The sequence below is a fragment of the Cololabis saira genome, chromosome 8 (genome assembly GCF_033807715.1).
Source record: "Cololabis saira isolate AMF1-May2022 chromosome 8, fColSai1.1, whole genome shotgun sequence".
Taxonomy (NCBI): Eukaryota; Metazoa; Chordata; class Actinopteri; order Beloniformes; family Belonidae; genus Cololabis; species Cololabis saira.
Window position 1 is genome coordinate 19203402 of NC_084594.1, and position 16589 is coordinate 19219990.

Here is a 16589-nt window from a genome sequence, read left to right on the forward strand (position 1 = left end):
AACAGCAACACAGAAATCAGTACAAGATTTCTCTTCTCAATCCTGTTTTTACAATCTTTATTTAAAAGGAAGAGAATGCAGATATATATATATATATAATCACATTTAAAGTATTGCTCAGTTGTACTCTGTAAATAATGTTTATTTGACCAAGTATTAAATAAGAACTCATTGAAATGACTGAAATGGGGAAGTTTAATGTGACAAAAAGTATCTGCTGCCCTTATAAACATCCTTGTGATGACTTCTGCAGAAAAGCGCTAAAAAAAAAGTTGCCAAAAATCCAAAAACAGGAAGTGAGGTAAATATCAACTTTTAGACAAAGTCAGTCATCCTCATGTTTGTAAACTCACATCCTAAGCAGAGCCGGTTTACTGCCATAGCGTCATGTCGTGAGAGCGCTTTGTTCTGCCAGCTTGGTTCTACTTTGTTTTCCTCACTAACCATCTCCCAAGGTGTAGCAGAGTAAGTAAGTAAAGTGTATTTATATAGTACCTTTCACGGACTGGGGAATGTCACAAGGTACTTCACAAAGAATAAAAACAAGACAATAAAAGTAAAAGTACAATAAAGTTAAAACGAAAAGAGTCGGGGAGCCAGTGAAGAGTTTTTTAAATTGGGGTGATGTGAGCCCTTCTATCAGCAGCCTTGCTGCAGAGTTTTGGACTCGCTGAACACGAGACACGAGAAAACAAACTGTTCCAGTCGTCCAAATGAGACGACACAAAAGCATGAATAATTAGCCCAAGATAATTTTTTGAAAAAACTGTCCTTAGTTTGGAAATATTCCTTAACTGGTAAAACCAGTTCCTTGTCAGCTTATAGAGCCACAACAGAAATGTTTCACCCTCAGGTATTCTTGAATTCAAAACAAGGAGGTGTCAGAGCAAAGTTCCTTCCTCTTAAGTGCAGTTTGAAAGAAGCTTAACTTATTTTCAGACTAGAACAGGAATTAGATGAAGGACAACAAACCGGAATGAAAACTGTACAAGTCCATGATGAAAACCCAGCTCTATAAATGACAGAAACCCTTTTAAAAGTTCATTTAACACAGACTAGACATCCAGAAGGTAAACTATGAAGAACAATCCCACATTTATCATAACATCTGTGATATGAGGATTGCGGATAAAATAAATCTTATTGCTTATTAATCAAACAGGCATTAAAAATGACAGAAACATCAACTGTCTTAATCAACCCAACATTTAACCTGCTTGAGATTCCTGACGGAGCTGATCTTTCTTCATATCTTCTGGGGCATCTTGACTGTTGAGTACAGAGATGCTTCTGCTGGTGCAGATGGTTGATTGATAGCCGTGGAGGATGGATTCTGGATGAAAGTCAGAGTAGAATAAAGACATGAAGAAGAGCAGGGCTCAATGACCCCCGGCTGTCCATCAGCGTTATGAGCTGAGCTGCTTTTAAAGTGGATGGTAGCGATATGCAGCGAGGTTGGGTCGTCTGTGCGACGGCTGGCACGACCAGCAGCGTCTGACTGGGGCGTCAGGAGCCCCTCATATATCCCCTCGTAGACAGTATCCTTTCAGAGAAAAATTACAACCATGATTTGGATTATTTGTATTTAATTCATACAGTGTACATCATCAATACAAATATTTCTTAATGTCATGTCTTGATAAATAAAATTCATGATTCAAGTTTCATTTTTCAAATGATTTAAAATGACAAAAGACTTGATTCTATAAACATTTCAAATCAAGGGCTGCACATTTTTCACTTCTGCAGACGGACAGTAACGGGGCAGGGGCCAGGATTTGAACCTGGGGTTCATGAGGATTGTAGCCTGCTCAACCTGGCAAGCCACACAAGACCACTAGATGTTTTGTTTTTTATTATTATTAAAAAAAAAAAATGATCCAGTTCAAAATGCTTTAATACAACCTTAAAAGCACTAACCTCTTTGGGATTTTGTTTTACCTTTCTGCTTCTGATGTTTTCTGAATTTGTGAGTCCTGTCAAAAGACATCGAAAGAAAGGTATAAAAGTTAATTGAACAGATATTTTTAGAATGATAGAATAATATTTAATTCACCTATATTGCTTCCACTGGAAATTCATGTTCTAGCAGCACAATAATAAACCGTTTACACAGAGTAAATTAGAAGTGAGCAAAAAAACAGATATACATTACAGGAATGTGCAAAAATAGACTTCTGCATCATTCCCCACAAAGGCCTACTATCAAAGGTTCCTAGAAGAAAATAACTCAGTATTAAGAGTATTAGTAAGAATGAAAGAAAAGGTGTACAAGACGGTGGTGATACCTGCGCTGCTGTATGGTTTAGTGGCACTCAGAGGGACAGCACATGTTAGTGTTTTGGAGAGAAAGTCAGAGAGGCTAGACTGAGTTTATTTGGACATGTGCAGTGGAGGCATAGTGAATAAACTGGTAGAAGGATGATGAGGTTGAAACTGGCACAAGGGAGGCCCAGCGGAAGACCAAAGACGAGATTTGCGGATGTAGAAAAATGGGACATGAAGTTAGTTGGTGCGAGAGAAGAGGATGCAGAGGATAGGGTTAGATAGAGATGGAAGATTGGCTGAAAAGAACAGCCAAAAAGAAAATTAAATTCTGTAATACGGTAATCCTCCACAAATTCTCCTTCTGATCATATTTCAGATCAAATTCTGTTGAAACACCATCAAATTGCCATTGGGATTAAGAAAATTTGAATATTGATGTCTCATTCTGTCACCAAAATAAAAGCATTTGATAGATGTTGAAGAAAGGAAAGATTGTTGAATGACAAACAGAAAGTCAGTAATTAAATCATCATCGCAAAAGTAAGTCAGTTTGATTCGACACATGCACTTATAATACAACCCTGGTTTATTCTTTTCAGATAATCAGCACTATGATTTGTGATTTTTTTTTTTTACATATCAGATTATTCCTAGTACCCTAACCTACTGAGCCGTATTTCTAAATAAGCCTTGTGTATACAGTTAACTGTGGACTTTCAGGTAACTTCTGCAGAAGAAAACTACAACTGTGGTTTGTATGGAAACTGCATGCATGTGTGTGTTTAATGTTGTACAAGCGGATTATGTTTAAACTTACGTTTATAGATGATGATAAAAGCTGTAAGCAACAGTGTGACCACAACTGCAGCGATGATGACAACATGCACTACCCCAATGCCCTCTGCAAGAAACACACATCAGAATCTGGCATCGTTTATAACACAGCCAACATGACAGCATCATCCACAAACGTGATTAAGAGAAATTTGAGGAACGTTACACAGCACAAGTATTTTGAAATGAGTGTAAATCAGACAGATTTGTTTACGATAGATATTTGGACACGCCACCTCTTGTATTATTGATGGACACATGCTAGATTACGATACAAATCCATTACCGTAAGGTTTAGAATTCTGGAGAATTGGTGTCACAGCTAGACTAGTTGCATGGTTTTGAGTAACAAAAGACCTTTATGGTGAATTTCACAATAAAAATACACTCCAAGATAACTAAAGGACTAAAACAGGCTATAAAACTACCTTCGCTCACACGCCTTCCAACGGGGATGAAGTGTGGAATGTTATTAAAAAAAAAACTCTCTCCAGTAAAAGGAGGAAAACAACAATGCTATCAAGGTTACTTCTAACAAAAAATCTCTCTCTTGGAAGAACAACATGAATCAGACACGGACTGTGGTTGAGGCACTGGCCAAGGTGAACACGAACAGACAAGACACACTGGTACAGGACAAAGTTAGATGCAGACTAATAAACTCAGGATAATGAGGAACAGGTGCAGCAAATCAGACCAAGATACATGAGGAAGGGGAAGTGACCTGAAACAAGAGGTGAGTTAAGACCTTCAAAATAAAACAGGAAATGACAATACCAAAACATGGTGACAGGACAGAAACCCTGCTTGACCTCACTGCGGTGTGAATTTTACAGTAAATAAATTTACCAAAATGCCAGTACTGATAAAGTTCTTTGACTGCAACCGTGAGATTAATCTTTTTTACAGTTTCTGATTTAATAGTGTTATTGTAATTAATGTTGACCACTTCTGTTGTTGAGCTGAGCATGAGTTAGAAGAAGGGATGTTGTGCATCGTGTAGTATGGATGATACTTCATTCACTCATTCAATGCCGACTTGAGCAAACTGAACTTTTGAAATGAAATGTTAACGTAAACTCACATTGATGAGTCTTAATCATAACTACATGACTACGTTGAATCTTCAGACTGTTGGAGATCAGAATTTATTTTTAAATATTTAACATAAACCCCACTTTAAAAAAATCTAAAGACTGTCACGATGAGGCTGAGTAGGACTTAGATGCAGGAGAGACAAGGAGGCAGGAGTTCCAGACAAACATGGTTTATTTACTTAAACAACCAAAAAGGCAGTTGAGCAGGATTACAAAAAAACATCAACATCAAGACATCAACATTACCAAAAACAAAAAAAACTTCCCATGGCACATGGAGGATGGAAACAGTACAGACCTGGGGCCTGTACTACGAAGCAAGTTCAACATATCCAGGATATCTTTTCCTTATCCAGATTCACTAAGCGGGACAATTGCAATCACGCTAAGCGGTCACACGACGGCGGTTATCAACTCGGTATATCAACCCAGGTTTCTCCAATCTGGATATGAGCGCGTGCACATAAAAGGGGCAGTGTTTTCAGCGCATGACCAATCGCAAGCATGGAGAAGTCCGCTGTCAGAGCCGCTTATTTCAGTAGCGAAGAGCAAACTATAATTTTACGGAAATATGATGAGTATAGGCATATAATACAGGCAAAAAGCAACACAGTTGCAGCTGCAAAATGCAGGAAAGACAGCTGGCAAAAGATCGCTGACTGTATAAATGCGTAAATTCATAGGGATATAAACATATATTTGAATATTCTGGGAATCTTAATCTTAAACTGTAAACCATGATCAGCAATATTAAAATAATAAAAGGCTTGCAATATTTCAGTTGATTTGTAATGAATCCAGAATGTATGACATTTTTTTTGTTTTTGTGTTTGCATTACAGAAAATCACAATATTCTAATTTTCTGAGACAGTCTGTATATATTGGTTCTATAACTATTGTTGTTGACCGATAACTTGTGCTGATGCTGTACCAAAGAATTGGGTTTTTTTATTTATTTTATTTAATTTTTTATTTTTTCAGGAGGGGGGTATTTAGTATTTTAAAGTGACTTCTCAGAATGTTCGAGGGACGAAATTGAAAATCCCTTTTTTGCTATCCCCTTACAAATGCATCTTCTTTTTGATTTCTTCTTGATTTATTTATTTAATTGGTATTAGTTTTGGATTGACTGTACATCGGATTTTGGGTGATGATTTGTTTTATTTATTGATTGATTGATTTATTTTTTATTTTCTCCTCCACCTCTTTTTTCTTTTTTTCCTTTTTTTTTGGATCGTTCATACAGGTACTCATCAGGGAAAGCAAAGGGGTTTTGGTGGTCCCTGAATACGCGTTCTCTTCGGAGGGATCCTCTCACGATCCGCGCACCAAGCTCCACTTCACCAAGCTTCTCTTCGAAAGGGCATGTCATTTTCCAAGAGAGCTGATTGGTCAGTGGGCGGTGCTTTTATACCCGGCGATCTGTATCTCGAACATAACCTGCTCCGGAGCAGGTTAGCGGTTCAGCATAAGTTACCATGGCGATGTGCCCCGCTAAGAAGTGAACCACCGTCGTAGTCCTGAAAACCCAGGGTTAAACCTGAAGTTACCTCGCTAACCCCAAATCCCGCTTCGTAGTACAGGCCCCTGCAGGGAGCAAGGCACAAACAAGACAAGATATGCAAAGAAGCCTTGACGAGACACAGGTGCAAGCAATCAGGGCAGATGGGAACAAGTGAAGTCAAGACAAAACTTAGACACAAGGACACGGGTTTCAAAATAAAACAGGAACCTAAATACCAAAACTGTGGGAAAAAACCTGTGACATGAACTCAAAACCGGGACAAAGATTGCAAAATGTGTTCCAAATTTAGTCTTTGTTAAAGGTAAGCACATATTGCTGACAGTTTTTTTTTTTGCGTCAGATGGACTTTCTTACCATGAGTCCCAGGAGATCCGGTAAATGTCTGGAGAGAAGGAACGCAAGTTGTCACTGATGCCGCTGATACTGAAAGCAAGAAGATGTCAAATGAAGTTACAGCTGGAAGCATACATTGACAGGCATATGACATTATGAATCAGAAAACATCAAACTCCATCAAGGATGTTCCCAACGTTGTCTCAAAAAGGGGTAAGACATGGGGTGTGTTACTTCAACTCAATAAAAAAAAAAAAACAGCACCAGGAACACTGACAACAAATCAAGAGCAAAGAGCCCTGGGATAGCAAGGGTCTTCAGCAACAGTAATGGTGTGTACCGGTAGTAGTAGATACTACAGATTGGCCCCTAAAATGTGTGCACAATGTAAAAGAGCTGAAATACACAGCTACAACTATGCCTTCCTGGACTATGTGGATCCAGTCTTGTCAATGATATCTAATGGAAGTTGAACTTATTTCAGGACACAGAGTTAATGGTACAGTTTTCTACAGCGACCTCAGTGATATCCTGGACCAAGAGAGGAAGAAAAAACCTTAAAATGATCCTACCAGTATCCTAATAAAGAATTTAATGAAAAAAGCAGTCAAGACAACAGAGGCTATGAAGTCCTCCCGCTTTTTAACACGGGAGGATCTGCAACCAATCAGATTAAAGGGGCGGATACACCTGCTGTTTGAACTGCGTTAGCGCCGTTCACTTAGAAAAGTGATTCATATTTCGAGTTGGTGGAGTAAAGATAAATAAAGAGCAACAGGAGATAAAAGATAAATAAACAGGATGGAGAGGAGATCACTGTTCTGATTGTCTTGTGATCTCGGTAAATAAAACAGCGCGATCTGAGAGGGTTTGTGGGGCTGTTCAACCAGAGCCGTCGGGACTGGAGAGTCTGGAAAGTAAGTCGTGTTTTATCCACTGCTCTGCGTCTCCCACGTGGGTGCGCTCTTATGATTGGCTGGAACAAAGGAAGACATCTGATTGGTTGCAGATCCTTCTGTGTTAAAAAAACCTATTTGTGGATCTAGTCACGTCAGGGGAGTCTCAAAACTCACACACAAATCCAGCGCAGCTCACAGACAAAAAAACATTTGTAAATCAGGTTATATTTGTGTGTGCATCAAAAATACATTTGTATATCTTGTCCTACGCACGTGTGAATTGTTCTGTGCATTTGTGAAACGGTGTGTGTATTTGCAAATCGGTCTGTGCATTTGTAAAACTTGTCCTGTGCACGTGTGAAACTGTGTGTGTATTTGCAAATCGGTCTGTGCATTTGTAAAACTTGTCCTGTGCATTTGTGAATTATGAGACTGTTCTAGCTCCATACACTTCTTCTTATCTTCCTTTTATGGCAAACAACACATTTGTTTCTTCATCAACACTCTGAACAATTTCATAGCTTTTATTGGCTTTAGTAATTATATTTATGATGTCTGAAACTTCACACTTTCAGCTTGAACAATCAGAGTTGGATTACATCAGAATAAAAATGCAGGACTCACCTGTGTTCATGAACAACCTCTGGAAGAACTTTGGTTGCTTGTCAGCTCTTTCTGCTCCACACCAGTACATCCCAGTGTCACCTGCAGTCACTTCTCTCACTGTTACGGTGATATTTCTTTTGTTGTCATCCTTCATGTGAAACCTTTGGTTCTTGTCAGGGTTTGTGGTGCTCACAAGACGTTCACAAGTAGAGGGATCTTGTCCTTTACAGATGAATTTTGTAGATCTGGAGAAATCCTTGTTGTATTTGCAACAGAATGTGAAATTCTGCCCGATAGTTGGTGATCGTTTGAAGTTAGGTAAATCTGTGGAAAACAAGTGATTGTTCTTTACTCATTATTTAACATAAGATGAAACCTCAGAGTTTGAAGATGAGATTTACTCACTTTTAACCTCTAGCTTTATTTTCTTCAGGAGTGCACGGTAATGTTGTCCAACCTTTACTGTCCCTCCACACCAGTAGACACCAGCATGCCGCGAGGAAACATTTCTGATGGACACGCTGAAGCCGTTGTTGGTTTCTGAGACAATAAATGTCCCGTCTGACTTGATAGCGGATGTTATTGATTGAATATTCTCACAGCTTAAATTGTTTTCTTTGCAGAAAATCTTAACGCTGGACTTGTCTTTCTCTGGGAAACTGCAGTTGATGGTGATTCTAGTTTTTCTGTAAGCAGTTTGATAAAATGGCCTTGGACAGTCGGCGTCTACAAAACAACAAAGATTACAAGGTGAAATCATAAATAATGCCATAAAACCAGTTTCAAAAGAGAAGCATCCTGTGGAAGACGCAGGTAAACTCAGAAAAGCAAAAGCTAGGTTTACTTAAAAATTGTTATGTCACGTTCCTGATTAGTCAATCATTAAGACCTTTTGTTTTTCACTTAAACTAGAGTGCACTCAACGAATAAAGAAAATTATCTAACAGTTACTCATGAAGTTGTTTGGAACCAGTTGACAACATTTCTAACTAAATCTTCAATTTTACATTTTCAAGTGTAGAAAGAACATTCTCCTTGTGGTATTTTGACCAAAAACTACTACAGATATTTTATTAAATCTCCTTCACACTACACCTTCTTCAGCCTGTGGAGTCTGAAATGACTCTCAAAGACTTGAAACAAGACAACTGAAGTTATCTCTTCTTGGAGACGTTTCACCTTCTATCCTGAAGCCTGAGCGTTACCTTGACCCGGATGAGCCAGAGTCTACACCAACGCAGTCTAAAGTTACCTGTAAAAGGCTGTCCGCTCTTTTATGAATGTTCATGTATTTACTCATTTTGCTCTGTAGTTTATTTCATATAAAATAAAACGTCAAAATAGTCAGAGATATTTTGAATGATTAAACCTAACTTTATTAAGTATATTTTAATCTAGATGAGGAAAGTTCCTCTTACCAACTCCAAATTGTAGTTCCTCCGTTCCAGCGTTAATTCTTTTGCTACAAGATGTTTTATCAGAGCAACGATCACCGTCGTCGCACTTGATGGTCACCTTGAGGATGTTTTTGTAATTTCGTCTTTGTCCATTAGTTATCTCAGTTTTCAGATATTTTTCTTCCGTTGAGCTGCTGCACATGAATTCAACATCTTCATTGCTGAATGTCTTCACTTTATGCAGAACCAGAAAATCTGCAGAAAAATTTGACAAATGTTTTCAGACAGAGAAACTTCACAAAGCAAACTTTGACTTTGAGTTAATTCATTAAAAATCAGTAACTCATCCTGTAACACCAGACCCTCTTTATAAATGTTTATACCTGTTATCAGAAAGAAGACGAACAGACAAGAGCCCTTCATTTTGTTGGTCGAGGGATGCTGAAGACGTCTGGTAGAATGTGTACCTGGATTTGGTTGTTACTTGCTCTTTTCAGTTGTTGGTTAATCTCAATGAGGCGTTTCCTGGAAACACACTTTAATCTACATTTAAGTGACTCACTTCCTTCTTCCTCTGTTTTATTTTAAATGATATGAGTGTGATGCTGCCGTCCAGAGACGAGACCTTTGTGTTTATCTTAAACAGCAGAGACTCTAGCAACATCTGATACCGCATCAAGATAACAACTGACTCACTTCTTTACATGGTTTTCTGCTGAAGTCTCTAACCAGCATTTTTAACAGGACAAGTATGAAACAAACATGAAATAATCATACACATCTGTAGAAATAGTAACCAAGTGACTCTCAAGATGGTTGGTTAAGTACAAGGTAGGTTTGTTTTAAAAGTCTACCCCAACATGCTCGAATGTGACGACGTTGATCAACACTCAAAGTATTTTGAGTGTTTATAAAGGACTCACTGTATAAAGTCCACATTACTTCCACCGGGTCAGCTGGTCGTCATGGTTTTGGGATTTCAATGTTGGGTTTTTTGGTTTTATCTTGTATCCCTTTGTTTGTAAAATCTTCACCTGTTTTTCAAATCCCATTCTATAATACTTGTGTTCTGATTTTGCCAAAATATAATCTGCAAACAAGCCCAATCTGTAGTATGTGAGCTAGTATGTGAAATCTGGGACCTTACTGCTCCTGTAGTTGAAAAGTGTTGTGCACATTTGTCTTCAGCTCCCATGGGTCAATGTGCATCGTCTTTGCATTTAGAGGAACTCCAACCCAAAATATATCTTAGCATTTTACTCAGCAAAGAAAAGTGATCATTGAGTTTAAACTGTGCATTTACCGGCACACCAGTCTGAGCAACGATAAATGAGGCTCTGCAAAATGAATCAATGAGCCATTTATTTGGTTTCCAACAACTCAAATCTGTTCATAGGAGTCAGTTTCAGAAACACTGGAGCCTTTTGCATTTAAGGGAAGAAATAATGACATCCTGTTCAACCTTCAACAAATCGTACTGGTTCTAAATCCAAATTGTATAACCATATATGAGATAAGGACTCATATTAATCAATACACATGGGAAGTTACTGTCATTCCTGTCTTAAACAAACCCCCATTTTATTCCCTTTTTCATCTTTTTTAAACTCATGATGAGTTCTAATCAACTAGCAAAAAAATGCAAAAGTTCCCAAAGGTTCAGGGTTGAAAAAAAAACAAAACAAAAAAAAAAAAAAGACAAAAGAACAGGAAGTGAAGTCAATATTAACTTTTAGAATGAGCATCAAATGAGTCATTCTTCTTTAGACGCTACCTCATCTTTGGAAATCCACACATCCTGAGCAGAGGCGGTTTACTCCCACACCGTCATGTGGTTACCCCTCATCCAGATTCATGTCAGTGACGACAGCGTCGTTATGAAGAGCTGTTTGTTCTGCCTGGTCAGCTCTGCTTTGTTTTCCTCACTTACTGTCTCCCAAGGTGAAACAGCGACGCAACATAAACGTTCCATCCTCGTAGTCATGTAAATGCAACACAAGGCAATGAGTAAAAGACTTTCCTTGAAGTGCAGCATGAAAGGAGTTATATACAGCTTAACTCATTTTCCAAATAAACCTCCTAGCTAAAAGTGTTAGTGAACTATGCAAAAGAAGACACAAAATAGGCCCCATTCCATTAGTCAGGAGGCTCTGAGACCTATACGTTTCTACACCCTCCTAACCAGCCAGGACGTTTTGGAGGAAACACTGTTGCAGAAGTCATAGAAGTCAGATTTTTTTATATGTTGTTTGGGGGCATCCCCTGAACAGACAGACGTTAGTTTGGTGCAGATCGGACCTGTACTTTTCAATGGGCGGGGCTTTGAAATTTCACCTTTTCCAACATTCGAACGGACGCCGTTGCCAGAAAATTTGACCAAACCAAGTCAAACTTGACCTGTGGCCACCATATGGGGCCTTGATTGGGCTTGCCAAGTCTCAACTCTGTGAAACCTCTGCAATGCCAACTAGCTCTGTGGAAGTCGTACAGCCACGGGACCAAAAGATCCTAAAAAAGGGCCTTCTGCATTGCAACATAGTCAAAACTCAGCCTCCCAGCTCAACACAAAGCCCAACAACAGCCCAACACAAAAAAGGCCCAAAAAAGTCACCACACACGGTGACCTTTGGGACTTCCGAAGGCCGCACGGGTCTGGACCTCGGCACAGTGGATGAGAGTCACCTCCTGATACAGAATCTAGAATTTCAGCCTCCTAGCTCAAAGCGTTAGTGAACTATGCAAAAAAAGACACGAAATAGGCTTTGCAGGGCCGAAACGCAACACACGCGGTGACCTTTGACACTTCCAAAGGTCACACAGATCTGAAACTCGGCACAGTGGATGAGAGTCACCTCCTGATACAGAGTCTAGAATTGCAGCTTCCTAGCTCAAAGCGTTAGCGAACTGTGCAAAAAAAGACACAAAATAGGCTTTGCAGGGCCGAAACGCAACACACGCGGTGACCTTTGACACTTCCGAAGGTCACACAGATCTGAAACTCGGCACAGTGGATGAGAGTCACCTCCTGATACAGAGTCTAGAATGTCAGCTTCCTAGCTCAAAGCGTTAGTGAACTGTGCCAAAAAAGACACAAAATAGGCCCCATACCATTAGTCAGGAGGCTCTCAGACCTATAAGTTTCTACACCCTGAGCATTAATAACTTGTCATAATCGAAGGAGAAATAATTAAAACGGATGTCCTTAACATGAACCTATATCCGTGTATATATCACGACCACGCCTCCCATTGACTTTGCATAGTACTATATCTGTGGTGCTCCGATTAAAACCTCAATAAAACACTGCTAAAACAGCGGTAAAAACATGCTTTTACAAACTGACAGTAACAAACAGTACCTTGCGCGACAAAAACCCATAATTTAGCCACTATAATAAAGAATAATATATAAATAATAATAATGTCATAATCCGTGTATATATCACGACCACGCCTCCCATTGACTTCGCATAGTGCTATATCCGTGGTGCTCCCATTAAAACCTCAATAAAACACTGCTAAAACAGCGTTAAAAACGTGCTTTTACAAACGGACAGTAAAAAACAGTACCTTGCGCGACAAAAATGCATACTTTAGCCACTATAACAAAGAATAATATCTAAATAATAATAATGTCATAATCCATGTATATATCACGACCACGCTTCCCATTGACTTCACATAGTACTATATCCGTGGTGCTCCCATTAAAACCTCATTAAAACACTGCTAAAACAGCGTTAAAAACATGCTTTTACAAACTAACAGTAACAAACAGTACCTTGCGCGACAAAAACGCATAATTTAGCCACTATAACAAAGAATAATATATAAATAATAATAATGTCATAATCAGTGTATATATCACGACCACGGATCCCCTTGACTTTGCATGGTACAATATCCGTGGTGCCCACACGGAATTATACCACTTTCCGTGTTGGTACCGCGGAAAATAGTGGTGAGAGGTCGTGGGCATTTCACGGATTTTTGTGAGATCAGGTTGATGAGAAGTCACCACAATGAATAACATACAGTAGCTAACAATGAATAACAATAATATTCTTAATAATTTGTCTTTCTTTTTGTTGTTTTTAGTTTAATTTCCTTTTATTCCAAGCATGTAATAATAAACATATATTTAAATAAACAAAAATATCAAACAACAAAAGAAGCAAGACAACATATATTCCCAAAAGGGAGTGCAAAGAAGTACAGATTTATTAAATCCCACCCTTTCTATCAGAGTATCAATATTTCGTTATCTAAATGCTTCCTTATACCAGCCCTGCAACAACGATATAACAAAAATAAAAACAATCATGGTTTTGTGCAAATGTACAATTACAATATTACAAGTATTAATCACAGATTACTTGTTGAAGACCTGGTTCAAGTCAACCTTGTTCATTATTGTGAAAATAATAAACAATCTTTTTGATCTATTTTTGAATTGCTTTATGTTTGGACATTTCTCCAAACATAAACCAAGTTGCAGTTAGTATGTTTATTTTTTTGTCATATTTGTTGAAATTACCAGTATCTTCTGATAATATTGCATAAATTAAGTAATTTGAGAAACAAATCTGCTCCTTTGGCATGACTTGCGGCTCGCAATGCCTTGCATCCTCCAATCACAGTGGAGTGCAGTGCAGTGCAGTGGCTGGATTGTAGTCCTGTAACTTTTTCCCCGGACGTCTATGCAGTAATTGAAATATGCCCGTTTAAACTAATTTACCCCAACCAGCTTCATTTCAATGTGTGATCTACAATTAGCTCTAAAATTTCGAAATATCATTCATTCTCACAAATTTTTTGCCAGGGCCAAAAATATTGGTGTCATCAGCAAATAAAATTAGCTTTACAACATTTGACACTTAATCAATAATTAATACTAATTCATAAATTTCCCTTTGACGATTAGTGAAGTATTTTTAATTGAAATTGACATTTTCCAGAAGTCATTTATGTAAAGAGGGTTATTATAGGGTTATTTGACCCTAATCTAGTCTAGCTCTTCCTCTAATACCATACTTCTCTAATGTATTTGTTAAAATCACATTATCAGTGCCAAATGTTTTCTATACATCCAGAAATATTCCAATTGTAAATAATTTTTGGTCTAATGAGCTTTGTCATTTCTTCTATGGAGTTAATTAATGGAGTTACTTAGTTTGATCCAAACCAAGATTGACTTTCATTAATGATTTTCAATTCATCTTAAGAATTTATCCAATATGATAAAGAGTTTTTCTAAAATGTTGAAAAATTGTGGGAGTAGTGAGTGAGACAGTGCATAATTTGTCAATTAGTAGTTGTTCCCAGGTTAATATGATGGAAGGACTTTCACTATTTTTGTTTGTTTGGGAAATGTGCCACCTGAAATGATAAAATTACAAATTAATCTGGGTGGTTTTATAAAGTCCCTTAATAACTTTTTTCACAATAGTCATATCAATACACCACAATCATCTGAAGTTTTATTCTAACACAGCCGTCTCATTTACCTCTGTCTCTTCCACTGCTGAAAGGAACGTTTAGGTTGAGTTTCTATCAATAAAAATGTTACCATAATAATACTTTAATAATGTTTCTCATAATGTCCTGGATCGGGGATGTTTTCCACAAATTCCTGCCCAATGTTCACAAAAAGTATTAAACCAATTAGCCACCTCAATCGTATTATCATTTGGAGTCCCTTACCTTTAAATTTTACGTGTTTTTCATATTTCTAATTTTTCTATATTTCTAACAGATATTAGTTTTAATCATCCAAGATTCTGTGTTAGTTTTGTATTTGTTTGCTTATTTCTTTACTTTTATTTACTTCCCGCCACCTTAGTTCTTTGTTTTAGAAATTCAGTATATTTTTCTTTTGGCAACTCCTTTGTGACTCACGGATGTCTTTTGTTTCTCACTAATTTTCTTTTACAGTGTTATAGAACAGTACAGCTTATGGATAAACTATGAAGCAACAATTAAAAAAAAATATTAACATATTTTGTGGATAACAGAGCTGATCCTATTTAATTTCGGCTGCGGATACTTTTTAATTTCAAGTTTAGAGTAGAGAGATTCATCTGCTGGTACTGATGGTTGATTGGCAGCCGTGGAAGACGGATTCTGGCTGCAGCCCAGAGTAGAATACACACATGAAGAGGACGTGGGTTTAAGGACCACTGATTCTCCACCAGCGTTATCAGCTGGGCGGCTTTCAAAGTTGATGTAGTCGTACCGCGAGGGAGAACCGTTTCTGGGAGAGTTGGCATAAACAGTGGATGACTGGGGCGTCTGACGATCTTCCCAGATCTCCTCGTAGACACAGCCCTTCCAAGGAAGAATAAAAAGCTCAATTTGGGCAGTCTGTATACAATTCTAACAATGCATATTATCAATGCAAATATTACTTATTACAATATGTAGATAAATAAAATAGCAAAACGATAAAAAAAATAATTACAAACTAATAATGAACAATCATGTCAAAAATAAAGCCCTCTTTCGATTCTATGATTTTAGATATAGGGACATACCCAGCTCTTGAAATTAGTTTCAATATGACTTCAGCGTCAATACATGATGCATTAAAATGCAAAAGTAGTGTTTGAAACACAACTGCTGCGTTACTGGCTCAATAAGAACGAAAAGCTCTCCAGGCCTGTGCTGCTAATTCTCTGGATAAATTCATCATCAGTTTATGCAAAGAAAGCAAATATGTTGGTGTCATATGTGGTAAAAAAAACTAAAACAACTCCTCATCTGAAGAGTTTAACGTCGTGGTGGAAAAACTTGTTTCGTAAACCACACGTCCTGCATACTTTTCAGTCTTTGGGTGGAACATAAACCTTCTTGCGCACTAAATATCTTCAAGTCAAATGTGAGGCCATCTGTTTGACAGCTACACGCTTGGCTGAAACCGAGTCACGCAACAGGCCGGTGATCCCAAACACACCAGAAAAATGTAGCATTCATAGGAAAGAATCAAGCTGTTGCAAAAGTCCAGACCTGGCGCTGATTGACATGCCCTGGCAGTGCTTTGGGAGAGCTGTGAGTCATTGGACGTCTGAGAGGACATCGAGGAAGCTTGCAGACTTCAGAAACCACATACATTTCAATTTTAGATGACAGAAGCTCGTCTCCAACAGGAGATGACTCTCATCCTTCTTCAAGGTCTGACAGGTGAACAGATACAAGCACAAAACCGGCTGCCGACTGAAAGAGTAAGCAAACAGGACTGATGATGAGATCCACCTGAAACCGTCTGGACGTCACCCAAATACCATCACAGAGACGTTTCCAACTTCTCCCTCACTGGGAGAGCAGATTTCCAACTCAAACTTTGTTGGGAGTCTTTACTTCTAAAGAAAAGATTTTTGGAAATCCACCTGTCAGTAAAGTCATCAGAGGGGGAGCTCACTTTACCAGAGAAAACTAAACAAGCTGCCGTTGACCTCATCACGGACACTTCCAGTTGATTCATGTGACCGAAGCACTTCGCATACTGACTAAATAAACAACATACAGATGAAAAGAGATGCTGATAATCCACATAAATGACACAGTGTCACAATTGGTTATTCAGTTCCTGTTTTATTTTGAAACTCGTGTCTTTGTGTTTCAGTTCTGTCTT

The 16589-nt window shown here is 38.2% G+C and overlaps 1 protein-coding gene across 1 annotated transcript; it reads right to left on the reverse strand.

Moving 5' to 3' along the window:
* Positions 1 to 6075: 6075 nt before the first annotated feature.
* Positions 6076 to 9383, reverse strand: LOC133449123 (polymeric immunoglobulin receptor-like). Its single transcript, XM_061728254.1, has 5 exons — positions 9344 to 9383; positions 8982 to 9215; positions 7969 to 8289; positions 7582 to 7887; positions 6076 to 6107 (listed from the first exon to the last, which is right to left on the reverse strand). Exons 1-5 carry the CDS (start codon positions 9381 to 9383, stop codon positions 6076 to 6078), a joined length of 933 nt encoding a protein of 310 aa, XP_061584238.1.
* Positions 9384 to 16589: the final 7206 nt, after the last annotated feature.